At 51.2% G+C, this 13,075-nt stretch overlaps 1 protein-coding gene across 10 annotated transcripts in view; it reads right to left on the minus strand.

Moving 5' to 3' along the window:
• Wscd1 (WSC domain sialate O sulfotransferase 1) overlaps window positions 1-13,075 on the minus strand; it is a 41,899-nt gene that overhangs the window by 7,753 nt on the left and 21,071 nt on the right. For all 10 annotated transcript variants that reach the window (XM_048448643.3, XM_085695249.2, XM_048448636.3 and 7 more), the window contains one exon: window positions 10,750-10,871. In XM_048448643.3, coding sequence (XP_048304600.1) covers window positions 10,750-10,871 — 122 coding nt within the window. The remainder of the gene's footprint in view (window positions 1-10,749; window positions 10,872-13,075) is intronic.

The following is a 13,075-nucleotide window of genomic DNA, read 5'->3' on the forward strand; positions in this document are numbered from 1 at the left end:
GTGAGTGTCTGGGCACAGGCGAACAAAGCACAGAACGCTGGGCAGGTCCTGGAACAGGGTCCAGGCTGTGGCCGGGCATCTGGCAGGAGTAGTAGAATGGGAACATCAGGGAAGAGATTCACATAAGTGAAGCTGTGAGGACAGGAAGCCAGCTCTGCTGACACGGGCAGCTTGGGACATGGAGTGCCGCATCATTAGACAACAGACCCTTGGCCTAGAGAGGTCTCACAGCCGAATGGGGACAGATCCTATAGTCTTTTTTCCAAAGACTGAAGAGCAGAGAAACACAAATCTTGTTCCTTCCTGACACGCTCAGAAGATGGATGGGACCTTTCTGAGAATGAAAAGTCTCCACCAGGCAGAGACTGGACACACCTCTTTCTGAGGGCTCGACCAGCTCTCAAGTGGGCTTTTGTTCTGCTTTGGAGTGTCCACATCATACAGCAGAAAGAGAATCCTGAAGGCCTGGATGTGAATTCTGGCTCACGTGTACAACAATGGGCAAGATGCTCAACCACCCAGACTCTCACCATTGATAAAAGACAATAAAATATACCATGTAGGCTGATGGCTAGATAAGCTGGGCCCCAGTGGTTATTCCTGACATCCAGTAGGCATTTCACATAGGCACGGGACATATTTCGTTTCCTTACCCTTCTGAGTGTTTGTCACAGTTCATTCAAGAAATGCATTCAGTCACCTCCCCAACACATGTCTGTGAGCACCCACTATGTGCCAGGCAGTAGGTGGGACATTCAGCCCCACTCCCATGTCTCCCATGGGGCACAGCAGATCTCTTAGGCTCAGTGCCTGTGTGACAGAGGGAGGCAGTGGGTGGAGGATGGTGTTTGTTGCGAAGGGAGCCACTGCACAAACCTTTTTATTTTTTTGCCCACAGCAAGAAATCTCATAAATAAATAAGGAAAATCAATAGCGTTTTCTGTGCATGGCTTGGTAAAGCTGAGGAGCTATGCACTCATGTTAGACAAGAGATAGTGTCGCAGCCAGGGGAGGTGAAGCGGAGCCTGGGGGACACAGCCAAGAAGAAATGCTAATCACCGACTCCTACGGCACTGTAGAGCCTCTCCTCTGAGCCCAGAAATCCCTGTCCCCCACCTCCCCATCCTTCTTCATGCTAGGATGCCGCTGTGCTCATTGATACAAGGGACTGACAGGCCCCACTGTGTCTTTAAGTAGATTCCATACAGGGGCCCCACACTGCTTTACAAATAAGCCCCTTTGGTAGCCTGACTAGGGACATTCCTAGAAGTCAGTCCCTGTGGATGCGAACTGGTGAAAAGTGGTGTATGGTCCCTGCAGTTTCACCCCCTTCCTTCACCGTACCAGTGTCCTGCCTTGTCCTTCAGTAGAACCTTCACCCCAGCGGGGGCTTCTAGACCCCTGTGTTACCCTTAGGGAGCACACAGTGGCTAGGCGGTGCCTTGCTCATTCCCACACAGCCTGTGACTATAGAGTTTCAGAGTGGACCTTACTTAGAAACAAAGTCTCCATAGAGTTAACCAAAATGAAGCCGTTAGGTTGGGATGGGCCTTCATTGTGACTGGTGTCCTCACAGGAAGAGCAGGCCAATGTAAGCCTCTAACAACCCTGGGAGATACAGGTCAGGAGAGAGGCTTTAGGAGAAACCAAGGCTGCTACTTCCTCCAAGTTATGATTCCAGCTTTAGCCTCCAGGGCTATGTGAAGATTAATACCCACTGTTTAATCTGCCCAGTCTGTGGTGCTGAGGCAGCAGCCTGAGTCAGCTAAGACACCAGCTCTTTCTGTTCCTTGGCTACTGAGCCAGGCTCCCACCCCAGGGTCTTTGCACCTGTTATTTCAATGGCCCGGAATGTTCCTCCCACACACCGCTCTCACATGCTTCTAGCCCCCATTTCAGTGAGGCCTCCTCTGTCCACCCCTTTCCAAACTGAGTGCTCTCCCACCTCCTCCTTCGTGGTGTGTGCATACTGCTTCTTAAATTCCTAATGGAGTGCTCTGACCCCGCATCTAGCGCTTGGTCAGCTCTGATGAACACACATGGAGGCAGGCAGCACTTCCACCCACTGAGAGGTCCCACTGTCCTCCCTCCTACATCTCTCCCTGCCTGAACCTAAGCAACCGCCATCCCTCTTTCCATCACTGCACATCAGCAGTATCCGTTCTAGAGTGTCACATAAATAGAATCGCAGAGTGTGTGTTTTCATGAGCGTGGCTTCTTTCATTCAGAAAACCATTCGTTTAATCCTTCCACGCCGATTCACACATCGGGAGCCTGTTCCTTCTTACTGTCACATAGAATTCCATGTGTGGCTGGACGTGTTGACCAACTCACTTTTTGACGGCTGTCCGAGCTGTTTCCGGGTGGCTTTGAGACACCTAAGGAGGAATGCCTCCTGTGTAAACACCCACGAACTTTCCTGCCTTTCTCTTCACCGCTGCTCTCACCACCGCACACCATACCCTAGATTTTATTTCTTTTCCTGGTTTGTTGTCTTGCCCTGTTCACAAGGATGTAAACAGGAAAGGGATTTCTGTGTCCTGTGTGTTGCCACCCTCTCAGGGTCTAAAACAGTCTACTAATGTGTGGCAGATTTTTAGTAAGTGTTTGATAAATCAACAAATGAATGAATGAATGAATGAACATCCTTTTTATATTCCACCACCATCAAAACCTGTTGACAACAAACCATGCCGTATTCCTGCCAGCTAAGATCAAGAGTATCAAAGGCTGTAAGGGAGGGGAAAGCGGCTACCTCTGAGTCAGCCATCCCACACCTAGGGCCCTGCTATCTTGGGATTTCTGCTGAGGCCAACAGTGTCCCCAGCCAGTGCTCTGCTGAGGCTGAAGGGCTCCTAGCTCTCCCCAGTGGCACTGATGCTGCGGAGGTAGAGCCTTCCATTCTCATACCCCAGGGCTGCCCATTTCATGAGCATGTCACTGCTCCCACCAGTGACCCAAACCCCTTTGCCTCCCTGAGTGGATTAAACTGTCAAGTTTCCGGGTGTTTGCAGAGCGGCGGGAGAGCTGCACATAGTGATGCAGTTTTATTTACAACATAACCGCCTCCGCGACATCACTGGATCCTGAAAACACAGAACAATTTTCAGTCCCATGGGATTTCGAGGACACGATTTCCATAAAAATTAAATATTGATGAATCTTATCGCTCTTCCAACTTTCAGTTCTCCCATGCCCCTGCCCCCACTCCAACCTTCAGTGAGGGAAAAAAAAGACAGAAGGAAGGGGGGGGGGTAGGGAACAAGCTGAAAAAAGCCAGGCAGAAAAAGCAAGCAGAAAGCCCGAGCATGGTGTGGGACTGTTGGAATCCAGCACAGAATGAGGAGAGGCAGTTAGGTCTGCGTCCTGGGGCAGGATGGATGTGTAGTAGTCTTGATCCTGCACCTGCCTGGGATGGAGACCTGGGCAGGATGGGACTGAACCTGACCCAGGAGAAGGCATCAGGCAAGGGCCAGGTCTTGAGACAGAGGGTAGGGCTCTGCATCTCGCAGGGAGCCATGAGCAAAGGCCTGGGCTGTGGCTTTGGATATCTCCATTCATGGGAGTGGGATCTAGGGGCTGAAATGAGCTCCAGGTGCCTTCCAGAAAGTACCCAACAGTTAGGATGGCAGAGATGTGTGGGTGTGGCTCAAAGAATGGTGCTAGAGGCTCCACCCGCAAGACCACCAGCTCCCACTCAGTGTAAAGCTCTCCCTGCAGGCCTTCCACACATCCAGCCTCAAGATGCCAGAGCTCACGCTAAACATGCATCCCACGGGTACAAGAAAAGTGCAAACATGACGACTTGGGGAAACCTATGGGTGTCAGTACACTTGTCATGGCTTTGAGAAGACCCAAGTTCATGGGTAATAGGCAAACTAGACCAACTTCCCAGAGAATATCTTCCATGAAAGCCAAACACTATAAGACAGAATAACTGGTAAAGATCCACCCAACCACCAAGAGCCCAGAGACCTGGCATCCAACCATCAGGGCAAGAACTAGCCCCTCCTGAGTCAGCTTCTCAAACATGTCCCACCAGTGAAGGACTCAGAGGACTCAGATCGCCTGGACAATGAGCTACTCAGGAAGCACAAAACGTAGGTCGTGACATCTCTGGATTCTTGCCACTCTTGTAGGCGGTCTCCCTCCATGCAGCACAAAAGGTGGAGGATGGGAGTGACAGGACCAGCCAGCATCACAAATGAAAAATAGCAGGCAGGGGCTAGGACTTGAACGATCACAAGTTCAAGCCCTTCTCAGGACCAACTTGAGAAAGACAAGACACAGAAAAACATCTCAAAAGTTTGTTATGTACTTCCATGTATATATATGAAACCACGAATCCTTAGCTCCCTTGTTAACGCAGCTCAAGGAAATAAGTATGAATGTGCTCGCAGGTTGGAAAAGAAAGCAAAGAGTACAGAAGTAATAAAGAAGCAAGTCTGAGATAGCTCCAATAGCGAAGTGCTTGCCTTGCAAGCATGGTGGCCAGAGTTCCAGAACCCACATTTAAAAAGGGCGAATGTGGTGGTGCACACTTGTGATTCCAGAGTCAGGTTGATCTCTGGGGCTTGCAGGCCAACAACCCAGCCTACTTAGTGAGTTCCAGGCTAATGAGAGACCCTGCCTTAATAAAACCCAAAGTGGATGGTTTCTGAGGGACAATACCCAAGATTGTCCTCTGGCCACCACATGCACATGTACCTGTGAGCTCTTGCACATGCGTGCTTGCCCGTGTATGTGAACATGCACACATCCACATGCATACACACACATACATATGCATAAAAGAAAGAAGGAGAGAATGGAGCGAGAGAGGGAGAGAAGTGAGAAAGAGAAAGAAGGGAGGCAGACAGAGGGGAGGGAAAGGAAAGGAAGGGAAAGAGAGGGGAGGGAGCAGAGGGAAGAGGAGGCTAGACTCAAACTCATAGTCATCCAGTCTGTGTGCCTCCTGAGTGCTAGGGCGGCAGGTGTGTGCCACCTTATCTGGTCTAAACACCAGTCCTGAGCTGCTCTCGGAAGGCACATACACGGCCCAACAAAAGAAAACCCTGCTATGTCAAGAAACACTGATCTCAGACTTCCACAGACTCCACCGTAGGAAAAGACGGTTGCTGGGGGTCTCCTGGGGTAAGACTCTTTCATCTACTGGGGCTCAGGGGGATTTAGTCAGAGCAGGTAAACGAGGGTGGGGACGTGGGGGGTGGAACACAGGCTCAGGGCCATGCTTCCCTTTCTGGTTCCCAAAGCAATAGGACAGGGATGGGGGCGGGGGGGGGGGCAGTCACACCTTATTAACCTGCTTGCAGACAGTGCCAGACTTCACGCTTGCCCATTTTAGAGTCCTCACTCCCACAATAATCTCTGCTCTTGCACACAAATATCAGTCTTCAAATTAATCACCCTAGTTGGAATCAGCACAATGGACGTATCAAACCTGCCATCCCGGCTGCTTCCCACCTCGCATGGAAGAAAGGAGGCATCAGGATCTTGAAGGTGACTGAAACGAGCAAGCTTCCTTTTATCTCCAAAAAAAAATCAGAAATTAGACAAGACCATTTTAGAGAGCTTTTAAAATGCAATTTTTTGGTGGGAGGGACAGCTGGAGAGTTGGTTGAGTGGTTTAGAGCCCTTGTGGCTGTCCTGGAGGCCCCAAGTTCAGTTCCCAGCTTCCATGTTGGGTGGCTCACAACTGTCCAGCAGGGGATCTGATGCCCTCTTCTGGCTGCTGTGGGTACTGCAATCACTGTACATACTTGACTCACATAATCTTAAAAAAATACATTTTTTTTTCTTCTGTGGCGTAGCCACCAGTAAGAAGCCTATGCTATTGTAAACAACCCTTCAACCAGGATCCTGTAAACAGCCCTAATGAAATTCGCATCAATATTAATAAAGATTTGAAAATACACAATACACTAGGTGGGAAGAGAAAAGGGGTCAACAGAAAGAGGAGGGAGACAGGAGAAGGTGATGGGATGGGTGCCCACGATAAAAATACATTATGTGTACTGTGAAAATGCCAGAATGGAATCCATTATTATATATAATTAACATATGCTAGTAAAAACAGATCATTAGAGGCTGGTTTTTGCTCCCAAATGTTCTTTATTGCTCAGTTACCTTCCCGGAGCTTTTTAAATCTGTGTTATCTAACTAGTTCGTAGAGATCCTTCTCTCTGAGCCCACTAGGGAGCTTCAGCAGGTAGCTCAGAAGTGCTGTAGGGCGGGGGTTCTCTAGCTCCTGCTTCTAAGTGCCACCTCTCACATCTGCTGCCCTAGGCTCACACCCTCAGGCTTAGCTCTGCCCCACTGAACACCCTGCTGGGAGCACCGCCCAGCCCTCCCCCACCAGGTCTGGACATATTTTCGACATCTGTATTACAGTATGGGTCTGGCCATTCCCACTGCATGTGGCATCTGAACTTATTTTCTGGCCCAGTGAAGACGTGACGAGGCTGGCGCTGGTCAGTCCAGCCGTGACACTGGCCTGTCTAGGGGAGGAAGTTTGGACTGGGGACTAGAAAGTACAGCCAAGCATTCCAGCGCTGTTGTCCCACCACACCCACACTCACTGTACAGGAGGGAAGTCAGGAAGGAATCCACTCCCTGCAGAGGCCATGGGCAGGCCAATTGCCAGTGCACTCCCCACCCCGGGCCTTTGTGCAGAGAGTGGAATTCAGAGCCACAGGGAAGGCAGGGCAGGGCAGACATTCAAGTTGGCTCTCCAGGGTTGTGGGTCTCACCTCCACAGAGCTTGGCCAATGTCTGAAGTTTGAGTTGTGACCCTTGAGGGAGAGTTTCTGTTGACATCCCATGAGTAGAATCCGGGGTCCTTGCTAAAATATCCTACAACGTGAAGTTCCTGAAACAATGAATTCTCCAACTCTCAAGGTCCAGTCCAAGGCTGAGACCTTGTTGAGGGGCGAAGTCAAACCCAGAAATCTGCAAGCTGAGGCCTTGAGTCCCATTATACCAGTGTGTAAGGGGAAGACAAGGGGAGACAGGCCGGCCACCTGGAGACCAGAGGTTCACTCTAATGCACCGAGGATATTTTATTGGCTCTGCTCTGGCCACAGCTGGAATCCCATACCCCAGAGCCAGATCATAGGTTCACTTCGGTGGCAGCTTTGCCAAGCATCTCTGAGGCTGACCCTGCAGAATGCTGCCTCCTAGGAGGATTGATGGAGAACTCTACCAGCCAGAGCCACTCTCCACCCACACAGAATTTGCCACCTTCCTCCCAGGTGGGTTCCCCCATCTTCTCAAGAGGATTTGGCTCAGGTAGCACCTCTCAGCTCAAGCCCCTCCTCCATGAGCTCCACTGCTCCCGGTGGTCCAGAGCATCCTGCCTGCAGATGGAGAGTGTCTCGCTACTCACAACACCCCACCCCCCACTACACCATCAGTAGCTTCCTGTTTTCTGCTAGGGACAAGTAAAACAAAACAAAAAAGTAAACGAAGGTCCACTGAACACTAAGGCAGACACCCAAGGCTCTTTGTAACGTTCTCCCACCCTGCCTTTCACCCCGACTTCCAGCTGCCTCTTCTTGCAGTGTTGCGGTCATCACATGGTGGTTACCACACAAGGACCATCAATGTCCATTTTCCCTATCCATCTGCTCACACCGCTCCAGGTGCTCCAGCTCCTCCTCCCCCTAAGTTACCTACCTCTCCTCCAGCCACTAGCCTTACTCAGCCAAGCATCTTGGCTCCTCCCCAGCCATTAAACCCAACCTTGCAGTGTGCTGAGTCTCACCCATCCCTGGCTCCGCAGGCACCCAACATGCGATTTTAGCGCGGTAAACATTCGCCTAGGCAACTCAGCCAAATCCTGCTAAATGTGCTTTGCTAAAAGTCACTTTCAATTTGATCACTGTAAAGGGGGACTCTTTCACAGCTGCAAACCCCTGCAGCTCTCCACAATAGGACTCAAGGAAATGTCCTCTCCTGCTCCATCCGGGGCTGGGACAAGAGAGGAGTGAAATGATTCCCACACTTGATGCTCTGAGGGCACGGGCACCGTCTCCATGGGGCTCTGACGAGCTGTGCTGCTGCAAATGCTAGAACTAAGCCAGCCACTCACCCCTGAGATGCATCCGCAGGGGAGTCAGACAAGGTGCTAAGGTGCCAAACGGCTTATGATACCGAGAGCCTGCGGGGATCTTCTGGCACACGTCACTGTAAAACTGGAACGATGTGGATTTGTGCCAGTACATATGAAGGAGAGCTGAAAATAGCAAGGGGTTTCTCATTTTTAAATTATTGTCTGCAGCCACCAGGCAGAGCTCCCTGGGCTCTAGAAGACTGCCCAGCGGGGAGACACATCCAGAATACTGGGACGTTTTCCTAGGAGGTCTCCTCCCCAAAGAACGAGAACCCTTTGCAGTGGCTATATTCCCTCCCTCGGCTCTGCAAAGAGGTGCAAAGTTAGTACAACCTCTGCCAAGGGCAATCTGGCAGCAGAGACTGAACAACAAAGACACCTCCTGAACCCACAGTGCTTATTTTTTTATTCTCTCTTCTTTTCCTTACAGACTCACTCGTACAAAATGACCTAAACATAGTCACTGCAGCACTGTTTGTAAAAGCAAATGACTAGACACAATCTAAACGCTGAACGGCAGGGGATCGGTTAAATAAATTATAGGACATCTGTGAGGCTGGGAAAGACTGGAGTTCACTTTCCCAACCCATACGGAGTGATCTCTAAGGTGGATGGTCTGGCAGAGCAGGGCCAGTTCAGCGGAGTGCAGGCCCTGTGTTACCCATAGCTGTGGGATTGTAATGGACTGTCTAGGATGCAACCGACTGGATATTCAGTTTCTGAACGTGGTCACAGGCAGCCAGGGCAATGAGCTGACTCCAAAGGAGGAGGCTAGGTGGGAGGGAGGCAGGAGCAGCCAGCCTTGGTATCTCTTTACTGTGTTCTACATAAACACATCACTTACTCAAAGCTAACCAGAGGGGTCCAGGCCTGTAGTCCCGGTGACTGCACTTTCTCCCCCGCCCACTCCTTTTCTCATCTCTCCCTTACCTTCTGTCACAAGAGGCTGCAGTGTCTAAAAGCACAGATGGTGGAGTCAGGAGCCCTGGCTGTGCCTGTGTCCAGACTTAGCCCTCTGCAAACCTGAGCTGAATCCTACAGCCACCAGGGATATGAGGGGTCCCCTGCTGAGATTAAAGCAGCCTTTCTTTGCAAAGGCCTGGCCCCTCCAAAGCTGCTGGGAAGTCTGCCTTTATCCAGCTCTAGACCAGTGGCATGCTACATTCTGAAGGAAGTTGGGGTTTGGGGGCCCTATGGGGAAATGGCTCAAAACTTCAGGGGCATTATCTTCTCGTAGCCCCAGGCAGGTCTGGTAGTTGTGTGGGTGCTCTTATTCCCTCCCCCACTGAATTCAGTTCCCACCACGAGGATGAGAAGAGACGTGATTTCTCAGGCCAGATGTCTGTGAGTTGTCAAACTGGGTGACTGCTCTGTGACTTATGGGCCCTGACGGCAGCGGCTTTGCAAATGCTAGTGATGCAAAGCTGGGGAAGTACGTCAGCACTGCACCCGGGTGAGAGGAAAATGCCTATAAAAGCTTTGTTCTCCCTCCACCTTGCCAGAGAAGCATTTCCAGAGAGCTGAGGAAACAGGAAGAGGGCAGCACCCACTGGGGCTGTAGGGTCTGGGTGAGACAGAGGACGGATGTCAGGACCGCTTCACTGCGGCTGCCCCTGCTCCATCCAACCCCCATAATGGGCCACACCGCTGCCAGGTCCCAGCTCCACCAGACAGCTCGAGCGTCCTGCCTTAGCTGCCTCAGTTTCCTCACCTGCCAAATGCAGGTCATCATCCCAGCCATCCCTGTAGGCCTCAGGAAGGTTGAATGCGTTAACGGGTGCCTGAAATGATTAGTACTTTACATGTATGTGTGATCGGTGTTAGTTTCTGCTCAGGGTCACTGTCATCATCAGCACAGGCAATGCCCTCTCCTCCCCTTAGCTCTGCTCTGTTACGCTGTCCAGTGCCACAGAGCCTCGAAGCTACTGCATCAGCCCCAGACCCCCCCCCCCCCAGATCACTGTCACCTAGGGTCACGTGCAGAGAGGCACATCCACTACCGTCTGAGATGGCTGAGTCTCAGCCTAATACCTCTGTGCTCTGTGGACACAGAGCTCCCCACCGCACCTCATACACTTCTGACTTTGAACTTTGCAGCCCCACCAGCCTTTGCCCACAGCTCTTCCTGCCATCGGGAAAGGACAGCGTGGGGACAGCGGCTTTGGTGCCTTGCCCAGCTTAGCCCCAGCAGAGTTCCACTCCCCTCCAAAACCTGCATTGAACAACAGGAGTGGTTGTGACATGGTCCCTGCAGCCAGTCACAGCCCTTAGCACAGAAAAATGGAAAATCCATCAGCTATCCCTAAGGATTGAGCTAGCATCTCTTGAGTCCAAACAAGGTCAATTTAACATGTGACACTTGTGCCAAGAGCTTCCATGCAGAAAGGCATGCAGGCACATTCTTTCTAGCTTTACAGCCTTCCCTATGCAGCCTCAAATCATAGGGAGTGTTACCTGTGAATTACCCAACACACCCTGTGTGACCCTGGCTACATAGCCTGACCCTGCCCTCTACTCCTTGGCTGCCTCCTGAGCTGTCAGAGTGGATGTGTGTGGCCCAGCATGGGCTCTGCCCCTGCTCTGAAGCCCACCATGCACATTGTATGACTGACGCACCACACAATGGTAATAGTTCTTACTTTCTGGGAACAAAATCCAGAGCATATCTCCACAGTCATGTTGGCCTGTGTCAGGGAGGAGGAGAAGGTGTGGGTGACGTTCTCTGGCAGCGGGAAGCACCCTCGGTAGGTAGCAGTCCGTCCTGCAGGGAAGGAAATGGGAAATGGAGTTTGGGTGAGAATATCTGTGGTTGGCTCTGGGTCCTAAGACCTATGTGAATAGACTCAGGAGGGGCAGATATCGAGAGAGAGAGAGAGAGAGAGAGAGAAAGAGAGAGAGAGAAAGAGAGAGAGAGAGAGAGAGAGAGAGAGAAAAGGGTCCAGATGGGCTTGAGCCAAGCACCTGAGAAACATCCACCATGGGAATCATGGTCACCCAGGGTCTCTGACAAAGGTCAGAGTTAAGGAGTCGCCTTTCCTGCCAAATCTTTGGGGGTGGGGGTGAAGGTGAGGGGTCTGGGTATCTGTTTTTCTTTCCTTCATTTTGCATTTTACTTCACGCTAGCTTTTACAGTAGTGATTTGGCAGGCTGGTAGTCTAGAAAGTTCTATGACTCCCGAGAATATGTATGGAGAAATCAGTGGACTTGGGCATCTGGACTGCCTGCTGCCTCTTGCTGTGTTGGGGCAGACAAAGTCACTCCTGGGCCTTCTAACAAGGTGCCTTCACTCTGGTCTTGAACTCTTGCCTGGGTTCTAGGGATACTCCTCAATCCTGTGCCACAAAGGAGTTTTCTTGCCAAGTTGTTCTTCAACCTTCTGGTGGATAAGCTCAGCTCACTATTTGGTTCCCTTGGTACTGAGCAAACCTTCTGGAATGTTCCAGCACCAGCTGCTTGGGGATAAGTTTCTTGAGCTGGCGTCTGATTCGCATCCCACACTCCTCTTCATATCCGGTCTCCTGAGGCTTGACATCTTCACTTAGGCTTGCCCTCCCTGCCACATCTGGCCAGCAGCACAAGCTCTCGCCAGGCTCCATCAGGGAAAGAATTTTTCCGAATAAACTGTTAAGTCATGCCAAGTTCTGGACCTGGAAGCCCATCTTGATTGACCACAGAACCAGGGGTCTGGGAATCAGTGTACAGAGCCAAGAAGGCTACCTGCTACAGAGAAAATAGTCAGCTTCCAGTCCTCAGGACTTGGGCTGTCCAGTCTGTGACTAGCCCTGTGTCACAGACTCGAGGACTCTTCCTCACTGACAGACATCTTTCAAGCTCTGAGGACTGTTATGGAGGAATTGCATGTCCCAGTGCCAGCTCCTGACAGCTGTATCCTACCCGTTCCCCCTCCCCCCACCTGCACAGGATTGTGGTACAATAGCTCTAACTAATGACATATACCACACAAAAGACTCTGTGCCATCCCGTGGCAAGGCCAGGCCACAAAGAACAAAGACTTAGCTCAGGCCTCAGAGCTCAGTCACTGGCATGGGACAGACGCTGAGGGTACAGGCTGAGAAGTACAAGGGAAGGGAGGGCCACCAAGGTAGGCAAAACACAGGAGAAGGAAAGTAACTAGTATCTCAGGGAATCCAAGCCGTGACAGGGTTGGGGGCAATGGGGAGTCATGAGACTCCAGAATGAGCTCCCAGAAGGAGGCTGTGCGTGGTTCCCTAGGCTCCCTGCAACAGCCTCAACTCTGAAACAAGAGATGCCAAGGGGCGCTGAGTGAATGAATGAACAGAGTGAAGCACAGAAACCTGGTGGGGGTGGAGTTCAGTATGACTGACAACAGGGAAGTGACCCATGTGGCTTGGGTGGTCACAGAAATGATCTGTGCACATCGCTGATGTGACCGTTTGTGGCTAATGCCATTAAGTGTAGACTGTTCTATAGCCCTCACTGTAGATCCCCAGATGAGAGCCCTGGGGCCACGCAGGGCAGATGAACATTGTTAAGGGAAGACACTGATGAAGTGTCAGGACTGACCCTCATCCCAACTCGAAGGCAAGGGCATACTTGTGATTGTGTCCTAGCAGCCGCAGGCTGCACTTTACAAAGGATGGTCACCTGATCACCTCTGACAGCCTGTTAGCACAGCTCCTGGAGAGTGGAGTGGAATGCAAAGGTCAGCCACACAGCTGGCTGCAGAAACGGCACTGACACCATGGCCAACATGAACCACGACAGCAGCTCTGGCCCACTCAAGATCAGAGGTTGACCTCAATGACCGGACCATCTGTCCCTCAGTCGATCGAAAGCAGAGAGGCAAAACAACAACAACAAAACCTAAAACCAAACAACAACAAAAATAAAAACAAAAAAACAAATCAAACCAAACCAACCAACCAACCAACCAACCAAAAAACCTGGCTGTCTCTAAGTCTGCTGGAAGCTGGTAGGGTGGCC

The sequence above is a fragment of the Myodes glareolus genome, chromosome 9 (assembly GCF_982192425.1).
Source record: "Myodes glareolus chromosome 9, mMyoGla1.1, whole genome shotgun sequence".
Taxonomy (NCBI): Eukaryota; Metazoa; Chordata; class Mammalia; order Rodentia; family Cricetidae; genus Myodes; species Myodes glareolus.